At 39.4% G+C, this 10,433-nt stretch overlaps 1 protein-coding gene across 1 annotated transcript; it reads left to right on the forward strand.

Moving 5' to 3' along the window:
- Positions 1-319: 319 nt before the first annotated feature.
- On the forward strand, positions 320-10,433 carry LOC138069698 (guanylate-binding protein 1-like). The gene is made up of 10 exons (XM_068961039.1): positions 320-509; positions 3,130-3,257; positions 4,413-4,522; positions 4,792-4,988; positions 5,593-5,835; positions 6,650-6,930; positions 7,571-7,783; positions 8,426-8,528; positions 8,770-8,963; positions 10,317-10,433. The coding sequence occupies exons 1-10, from the start codon at positions 320-322 to the stop codon at positions 10,431-10,433; spliced, it is 1,776 nt and encodes a 591-aa protein (XP_068817140.1).

A 10,433-nucleotide genomic window follows, 5' to 3' on the forward strand; every position in this document is an offset into this window, starting at 1 on the left:
AGTCACTGTCATATCAATATTTTTAATGAGCTACTTTGATAACACTTCTCCAATTTTCAAAAGGAAACAGATTTTATCTCATATATCTCACTGTTGACATAAATGGCCAGGGTTTTTTGTGACTGGCCAAAAAATCACCAGATGCATTAGGATCATCTTTCTCTTTGCTGATGTTAACTGTGTTAACTAGGCACACAGTTATATTGTGGGGATTTTGACAGTCCTCCTTCTGAATGCAAAATAACCTGATGAAAACTCTTCATCTGTTTAGACTGGAAATTCTAATTCATCCCATCTCTTTCCTTGCAGACAAGGCGACATGGCCTCAGAGGCCCACATGTCAGGCCCAGAGTGCCTCATTGAGAACACTAATGGGCAACTGCTGGTTAATCCAGAAGCTCTGAAGATCCTGTCTGCCATCAGGCAGCCTGTTGTGGTGGTGGCTATCGTGGGCCCCTACCGCACAGGCAAGTCCTACCTGATGAACAAGCTGGCCGGGAAGAACAAGGGTGAGTGGCCCCAGCAGAGCCCAGCCAAGTCCCTTCTGTCCACCCACACTCCCAACATGCCAGCACAGTGATGTAAGGAGAGAAAGTTAGAGACCTGGGAGGGACATTGAAAGCTAGCTTTCAGTCCACAGCTATGTTCTTATTGTCACTACGACCTGTATCAGATCACAGCTCTTTGCATTTTGTCTTAGTTTCTTTCTCCAAAGCACAATTTTTTCCTTTCCTAGAAAGACAGATGTGGTAATAAAAAATAAGTAATGTATGTAATAATAAACCACAAGACATTTACAGAAATATTCATGTAGTGGGAGCATTTCTATTGATCTTTAAGATGTAAAATGTTTAAATCTGTACCGGTGATTCTTATTTCTTTTCCTGTTTTTAACTGTTGTTAAGTTACACATGGGCTTCCCCAGTGGCTCAGCAGGTAAAGAATCCGCCTGCAATGCAGAGATGCCGGAGACCCGGGTCTGATCCTTGGGTAGGGAAGACGTCTGGAGGAGGGCCGGGCAAGAATACATGCCAGTATCCTTGCTGGGAAAATCTCATGGTCAGGGGAACCTGGTGGGTTATGGTCCATGAAGTTGCAAAGAGTCAGACACAGCTGAAACGACTGCGCATGCCCTCATGCAGGATACACATACATGAAATTTACCACAAAATTTACCATTGTAACATTTTTAAAAATTCTGTGGTATTAAGTAAATTCACACTGTTGTGTAAACATCACTAACATCCATCTCTGTAAATATCCCCCAACAGGAATTCTATACCCCAATAAACAAAAATGCCCCAGCCTTTGACAACCACAATTCTATATTATCTATAAATTTGACCAGTCTTGGAATCTCATGTAAAGAATCATATATTATTTGTCCTTTAGTGATAGGTTTATTTCACTGAGTGTGATGTCTTCAAGGTCCAACAATGTTGTAACATGTATCAAATTCTCTTCAATTTTAAGACTGAGTAATTGTATGTGATACCCATTTGCTTATCCAGTCATCCAATTTATGGACATTTGGACCGTTTCCTCATTTTGGCTACTGTGAAAAATGTTACTAAGAACATGGGCATTCAAATATCTGTTTTGTCCCTGCTTTCACTTCTTTTGGGTATACACCAAGAAGTGGAATTGCTGGATCATATGATCTTCTATGCTAAGCTTTTTAAAGAAATCACCATATTATTTTCCACAGAAACTCTACCATTTTACATTCCCACCAGAAACACACAGTGGTTCTAATTTCTCCACATTTTCCCCAACATTTGTTATAGTCTTTTGATAATGGCCATCCTAATGGGTATGAAGCAGTATCTCATTGTGGTTTTTTTACAGTAAAAATTTTTTAAATATTATCAAATTCATTCAGTGTCAAATTTTCCAACTTCATTATAAATATCAATTAATTTTCAGGATTCACATAAGCTGTATGCTATGTTTTGTTGCCTTTTTATGAAGTACAGTTGATTTACAATATTGTGTTAGTTTTAAGTGTATAGCAAAGTGATTCAGCTATATAGACATATATATTTTTTCAGGTTATTTTCCATTATAGGTTGTTTTAATACATTGTGGTTTTGCTTAGTACTTCCCTAATGACTAGTAATGTTGAGGATCTTTTCATGTGTTCACTGGTCTTTTGAATAATTTCTCAGGAGAAATGTCTATCAAGTCATTTGCTCATTTTTGAATTGGGTTGATCTTAAATTTATTTGTGTTAAATTGTAAGACTTATTTATATATTCTGCATATCAATCCTTTATCAGATTTATGACTAGCAAATATTTTCTCCCAATTTGTGTGTTATCTATTGAACTCTCAATAGTGTCCTTTGATTGGAGAAGGCAATGGCACCCCACTCCAGTACTCTTGCCTGGAAAATCCCATGGGTCGAGGAGCCTGGTAGGCTGCAGTCCATGGGATCGCTAAGAGTCGGACACGACTGAGCTACTTCACTTTCACTTTTCACTTTCATGCATTGGAGAAGGACATGGCAACCCACTCCAGTGCTCTTGCCTGGAGAATCCCAGGGACGGGGGAGCCTGGTGGGCTGCCGTCTATGGGGTTGCAGAGTCGAACACTACTGAAGCGACTTGGCAGCATCAGCAGTGTCCTTTGATACATAAGTGTTTTAATTTGGGTGAAGTCCAACTTATATATTTTTATTGCTATTTATATTTTTGGTATTTTTCCAAGAAATCTTTGCTAAATGCAATATTGTAAAGTTTTCTCCTGTATTTTCTTCTATGACCTTCATAGTTTTATTAATAGCTCTTAAGGTCTTTGATCCATTTGGGTTAAATTTTGTAGAAGGAAAGCTTTCTCTCTTTCATTGTTGAATATTATGTTGGCTGTGTTTTTTTTTTTTTATATGACTCCTATTATGTTGAGATTTTCCTCAAATTTCTAGCTTGTTGATTGTTTTCCTCATGAAAAGGTTTTGCATCTTTTTAAGTATTTGATATTCTAATTTCCCTGTTTCTCTGATTGTAAGTAAGATTAATACTTGTTGTGGTTTCAGTTCTCCTAAACTTGATTTTGTTAACTTGCATCCCAACTTCCAGAACCACCTGATATTAGAATTCCACCCTCTCTTTTCCCCATGCCCCCTTGCAGGCTTCTCTCTGGGCTCCACAGTGCAGTCTCACACGAAGGGCATCTGGATGTGGTGTGTGCCTCATCCTAAGAAGCCAGACCGTACTCTAGTTCTGCTTGATACTGAGGGCCTGGGGGATGTGGAGAAGGTAAGGAATGAGGTTCCAGTTTGGACTAAGCCCTCGTGTCTGAATGTCCTCTACGCTTTTAATTTTCCTTTAAATAAGACCTTTATTTAACCATGTTTTTTCATTTCTGTTTATATGCTATGAAACCAAGTTAGGAACCAGGGGTTAGGAAAATATTCATAAGGAGAATCCTAGAAGAAGAGCATAGTGGTCAGTAGACAGTATCCTAATTAACAAAAAGCTATAAGCTAAGCCTGGAGAAGGCAATGGCACCCCACTCCAGTACTCTTGCCTGGAAAATCCCATGGATGGAGGAGCCTGGTAGGCTGCAGTCCATGGGGTCGCTAAGAGTCGGACACAACTGAGTGACTTCACTTTCACTTTTCACTTTCATGCATTGGAGAAGGCAATGGCAACCCACTCCAATGTTCTTGCCTGGAGAATCCCAGGGATGGGGGAGCCTGATGGGCTGCCATCTATGGGGTCACACAGAGTCTGACACGACTGAAGCGACTTAGCAGTAGCAGCAGTATAAGCTAAGCCAGATAACACAGATGCATAAAGGGAGTACAGATAAACTCTAAGTGATGAATTTTATCCTGCAAAGAACTTTAGTTAGGGATTTAGATTTCAAAGCCCCATACCCTTGGCTTTAACTTTAAAGTCTGTCAGTAACTCAGTGACTTTTTAAAATTATTTGACCTTTTAATCTCAGCTTTCTGATCCGTAAAACAGGTGTATTAGATCTACATTTGCCTCATAGTATTGTCTGGAATGTTTATAAGAAATGGGAAGTGTTAGGTGAACAACAATATCCAACTGAGATAGAAACAAGTATTAGTACCCTAATATTAAGACAATTTTTCTGTAAAAATAAAGAGAAAAATTAAATTTAAATTACATTTAAGACCTTTGACTGTCCACCCACAATGACTATGTGCTTTGCAGTTATCTGCCAATGATCATAAGAGGGTCTAATGAGAATCAGAGTAAAACAAAACACATCAGAAAACTATTCAAAGCCATTTTTGCTTGGATTTGGTTTTCTTTGTCACCAGTCTTGAAAGAAAAAAAAAAAAAAAACTCTAGTTACATGAGCATCCTTTTACTACTGCTGATCAGGAAAGTGCCATAAGAATGAAACACAGTCCTGGTAAAATATGTTCTGATTTCCAGGGTGACAACCAGAATGACTCCTGGATCTTTGCCCTAGCAATACTCTTGAGCAGCACTTTTGTGTACAATAGTGTGGGAACTATCAACCAGCAGGCCATGGACCAACTGCAGTATCCTTTTGGGATCCAAACCACATCAAAGTCAGAGGGGAGACCAAACTTTAAAAAACAGCTGACTAACTATGAATCCTGGTGAAACAAACATGAGAAATATAAAAAAGAATTCAAAAGCAAGGGGAAAATCCTATAACCTACTGAAGAACTGATACTTGGGATATTTGGGTTAAGAACAAAGGAGAAACAAGGCTTTGTATGTGGAACTAATATAGGATGGGGGGTTACTATTCATTCATGCCAGTTTTCCTTATTCTGCTACTCAGCTATGTGACAGAGCTGACAGATAGAATCAGGGCAAGATCCTCACCTGATGTGGATGAGGTTGAGGATTCAGCTGACTTTGTGAGCTTCTTTCCAGACTTCGTATGGACACTGAGGGATTTCTCCCTAGACTTGGAAGCAGATGGAGAGTCCATCACAGCAGACGAGTACCTGGAGAATTCCCTCAAGCTTAAGAAAGGTAAAGGGGACTTAGAATTGGTAAACAGATGACAAAACACTAAAAACTATTGTTCCTTAGTTTTCTGTCAACAGTTGTCTTCTGCTTATAGTTTCTATTTCTTCTCAAGGAGTGATTACTAAGAAGTAATGCTTGTTTACTATCTGAATAACAGATTTGGCTTTAGATTATTTTTCTCCCTGTTCTAAGAATAAACTTCTTTTTCTTTCACCTTGCCCTATGCTGTGATTAGATTGATATAATCCATGCTTAGGGCTTGTGGTGCTGTAATTAGCCAAAGAATAGGAGTAGAATGGTCATTTATTTGAAGAAAAGAAATACAAGCATGAACCCTGCACAGTTCAGGGCTGGTAAAGGATTGCCACAGGCAAATGTTGTTCAATCTAGCCTGCCAGTTGGTTTTGTAAGTAAGATTTTATTGGAATAATGTCATACCCATTTATTTATAGTTTCTCTATAACAGATTTTAGGCTACAATAGGAGATTTGAGTACTCAGAAAAGAGACCATCTGGCTGGCAAAGTCTAAAATATTTACTGTTTGACCTTTTATGGGAAATGTTTGCAAGATCCTACATTAGGCAAATTCCTTTTTTCTTCCTCCAGGTACCAGCCCGAAAGATGAAACTTTTAATCTGCCTCGACTCTGTATCCGAAAGTTCTTCCCAAAGAAGAAATGCTTCATCTTTGATCGGCCCACTGATAGGAAGAAATTGGGCCAGCTTGAGGAACTGTGTGACGATGAGCTGGATTCCGAATTTGTGCAACAAGCTGCAGCCTTCTGTTCCTACATCTTTAGCAATTCCAAAACTAAAACTCTCTCAGGAGGCATCAAGGTGGATGGCCCTCGTGAGTCCTCTTCCCAGTCTTCACTCTCACTGTTAAGACTAGAGGATGGTGTGATAGCATCCATGTAGCTTCAACTTTGAAAAGTGCACATCTACTGCTATTATCGTGATAAATTCTAGGTGGCACCAACACTTCTGATGGGTTTATTAGTCAGACTTCATAGTTGAGAAAAGACACAAAAGGCAAAGAATAAAAGCTTGAGAGCTGACAATTGTCCTAGTAAACTGGACCTGCCCTGTCCAACATGGCTGTCCCTAGACATGTATGCCTATCTAAATTTAAATGTAGCTAATAATAAATATAGAAATTTAACATGCTGATCTCACAGCTATGTCTCAAGGGCTCACACCTTCATGAGGCTAGTGGCTCCCACCCTGGACAGCACGCACAGCATACTTCCAACATCGCAGAAAGGTCTCCTGTAATGCTCTGCTAGAATAAGCAAAATGGAGGGCTCATTTTGATTTGTTCCACAAATATTAATCAAATGTTTCCCATGGACTTACCAGGGTTGATAATACTGACATAAATGAGAGAGAGATGGTTTCTGGCCTAACAGTACCTGCAGATGAAGTAAATGTACTCAATAAACACAAAGGGTTCTCAACCGTTGAAGTATGTATACCACCTGAGGATCTTGCCAAAGAGGAGGGTCTAAGTCAGTCAAACTGGGGCAGAGGCTGAGAGTCTGCATTTTTAGCAAGTTTTCAGCTGATGCTGTAAAATAAATGGTTGGTAATAAACAACATTAGAATTAGAATAGAGAGTTCCTCACTCTGCCTACAGTAAACATCATCATTGTTCTCTATTGTAGGTCTAGGGACCCTGGTGCAGACCTATGTCAATGCCATCAGCAGTGGGAATCTGCCCTGCATGGAGAATGCAGTCCTGGCCTTGGCTGAGATAGAGAACTCAGCCGCAGTACAAAAGGCCATTGCCCACTATGACCAGCAGATGAGCCAGAAGCTCCAGCTGCCCACAGAAACCCTCAAGGAACTGCTGGACCTGCACAGGGCCAGTGAGAAAGAGGCCACTGAAGTCTTCATGAAGAGTTCCTTCAAAGACATAGACCAATTATTTCAAAAAGAATTAGTGGTAATTTTTTTCTCTGGTTTATACATATTAGGCTCTTGTAAAGTATTACTAAAAAATGAAATATGTGTTTATTTTGTAAAAAGCAATTTTGCTAGACAAACATTATTTGTTATCATAAGAGGAACCAGTTTTATATATGATATACTTTATTACGAGGCATTGAAACTTTTTTCTTTCATGAATAAACTAATAATCTTCCCTATAATTTCATTACAGGCATACAAGTAATAATCAGAACTTCTAATAAAATCACAGACTCATTTTTATCAGACTGATTGGATATTTTGGTCAAAAGCAAAGAATATTTTATTCTTAGTTATCCATGAGCAGGTTTATATTGAGTTACATTTATTCCACATGTAATCATTTGTCCAGTTGGAAAATTAGGAGTTTTCTCCAAAGGTGAAGGATGTAGCTAGTAATCTCTGCTCCAAAGGTTACCCTAATGGAGAAAGGGGCTTCTGTAGAAAGTCAGGATTAGGAGGAAGGATATGATTTTGTTGCATTTCTGTGAGTTCTTCTAGTGGTACCACAGACATTTTTTACTTTTATGTTTTTGAGAAGCTTTTCCAGAAATTTGGAGGTCAAGCTAACCTCTTTTAATTCTTCTGTTTATTAATACTTATATTTTACATTAAAGGCCCAGCTGGATAAAAAGCGAGATGACTTTTGTAACCAGAATCTTAAAGCATCAGAAGATCATTGCTCTGCTTTACTGAAGGATATTTTCAGTCCTCTAGAAGAAGATGTGAAACAGGGGATTTATTTGAAACCAGGGGGCTATCGCCTCTTCATTGAGAAGATGCAAGAGCTGAAGAAGAAGTATGTTCAGGAGCCCAGAAAGGGCATACAGGTAACCAAGTTTGATTCTGGGAAGCTACTGATGCGTCCTTGAGGTGACAGTGTGATGACGTGTGTTGTACACAGGTGTGCAATTACAGGGCCAACATCATTCAGGCTCTCATTCTATAAACACATACAGGGAGCCTGTTACACCAGGTATAACTAATGTGCTCATCCAAGAGCATACACTAAGTTAACAATTGAGTTATCAACTGGGTTACCAGATGTATCCAAAATTTCAAATATGACATCATGTATCTCTCTGCCTGTGGCTCCCCCCAGCCCTACACTTCCCTCCCTCCCATTCTCTCTCTACCCACTTTATTCAGATCCACTTTCTCCATGATGCTTTCATTCTCCAACAAGTTCACCCCATAAGGGACCACAGCACCAACAGCTCCAAAATCAGAGCCCTCAGTTTACAAGAACAGAGAATCACTATTTACATGTGTATCAACCTCTTAAAAAGGATTCTGCTCAGGAGGGTGCCTTGCTTGGCCAGTCTGGAGCATGTGCTCAGTCCAGTGACAGGGAGTCTGATCACCAGGCACACCAGGGCCAAGAGGAGCAGTTCCTAGAGGGAAAGGTGGAAAACATGAATAAGTGTTTATAGTCATTTCCTACTACTAACCCCATTATGTCCGGGTCCCAGGCTGAGGAGATTCTTCAGGAATACTTGAAGTCCAAGGAGTCTGTGACTGATGTAATTCTACAGACAGACCAGACGCTCTCAGAGAAGGAAAAGTCGATTGAAGGTGAGGAGCAAGTCAAGAGACTAGACAGCCTCAAAAGCTCTTTAAAGCTCTAACTAATTCAGCTAGGTGAACCGAGGAGCCTTAAACTATAGCAACATGAGAAAGATGTCTCTTATTTGCTGATATCTTTTCTGAGTAGGGTGTATGCAGCAGGTAGCAACAGTGATAGGGAATTGTAGATGGAAGAAAGAAGCAACTTGGTCTCCACATACATTTTTCTTTTCCCTCTTCCTCCTGACAGTGGAACGTGTGAAAGCTGAATCTGCACGGGCTGCAGCAAAAATGTTGGAGGAAATGCAAATAAAGAACCAGCAGATGATGGAACAGAAAGAAAAGAGCCATCAGGAACATGTGAAACAACTGACTGAGAAGATGGAGAGGGAGAGGGCCCAGTTACTGGAAGAGCAGGAGAGAACTCTTGCTCTCAAACTGCAGGTATTTAAGTGCAACACCGTGAGGTTCCTGTTATTCTGTTTTCCCTCCACATTCCCTGGTCACAAATGTGGCCCCACAGTGAGAACTTGAAGGCCAGAAGAAGGACCTTGCATGCTTACTTGTCCTTTTCAATCCCTGTTTGTCTGCCTGAACTGGCCCCTGCAGTGTCTTGTTACTAAAAAGTTTTACTTGCAGTTATGTCACACCTAGTCTTTTATCACTGTATCTGTCAATCATGGTAGCTGTTATCTGCTAGGCATTAAAAAAAAAAAAAAGGGTCTTATCCATATCAAAGCAAGACCTGTCATGTCCCTAATACTTAGGAGATGAAAGAGAGGTTCAGACAAGGCTAATTAACTTTTATAGGGTCACAGTGCTTGGGAAGATATCTGAACTGTCTTCACCACTTAGAGGGATCCATGATTTTTTTTTTTTTCTGTCACAACTGGTACCACCTTTAGCTATAAGAAATCCTTCATAAGCAGAAGGACTCCTTAACTCACACTGCTGTGTCTATCTGTCACCCCTACTGGTTTCCTATGCCCTGCTCCTAGTATGTGTTGAGCTGTGCAGAAATCCAGTATGATCAAGTCTGGGACCCTGATTCCCTCACCTATATTTTGGTCCTTCTGCCACCAAGTTGTGGAAACTTAGGCCAAATTTCCTGTTCTAAGATTCAGGGAATATATCAGATTTTGGAAATCCTTCTATTTCTGTGTTATGTGTGCATGCGTGTGTATTAAAAAATAAAAATGCATAGATAAGACTCAAAGCCAAACATTTCACTAGGTTGTCCACAAAGATTGTATACAAACAATGGGAGAAAAAATTAAGACTGCTAATTGAGATTTATCAACATATCAGGATGAGCTTATGTCAGGAGATACAAGTCAAAAATCTTTCTTAACTCAAGGAGACTCAGGAAAAGCAATCACAGAGATAGAAGACTTAAGAGAAAGTATAATGAAAATTAATGATAGAGAAAATTTCAAGAAGAAATTAAATATTTTTGAGTAACATCGAAACTTACATTATCATATGTAAAATAGATAGCCAACGGGAATTTGCTGTATGGCTCAGGAAACTCAAACAGGGGCTCTGTATCAACCTAGAGGGGTGAGACAGGGAGGGAGATGGAAGGGAGTTTCAAAAGGGAAGGGATATATGTATACCTATGGCTGATTCATGTTGAGATTTGACAGAAAACAGCAAAATTCTGTAAAACAATTATCCTTTGATAAAAAAATAAATAAATGAAAAATTTAAAAAAAATCCTTGAATGTGGAAACTAGATAGTAGTTAGAGATTTACTTAATGATATACACTATTCAATTTCCATTTGTATTTTTTTAGGAACAGTCCCGACTACTACAGGAAGGATTCCAAGAAGAGACCAGACGACTTTATAATGAAATACAGAATCTCCAGAAGAAGATGAATAAACCAAAGAAGGGGTGTTTCCTAGGCTAA

This window comes from Capricornis sumatraensis, chromosome 2 (genome assembly GCF_032405125.1).
Source record: "Capricornis sumatraensis isolate serow.1 chromosome 2, serow.2, whole genome shotgun sequence".
NCBI classification, from domain to species: domain Eukaryota; kingdom Metazoa; phylum Chordata; class Mammalia; order Artiodactyla; family Bovidae; genus Capricornis; species Capricornis sumatraensis.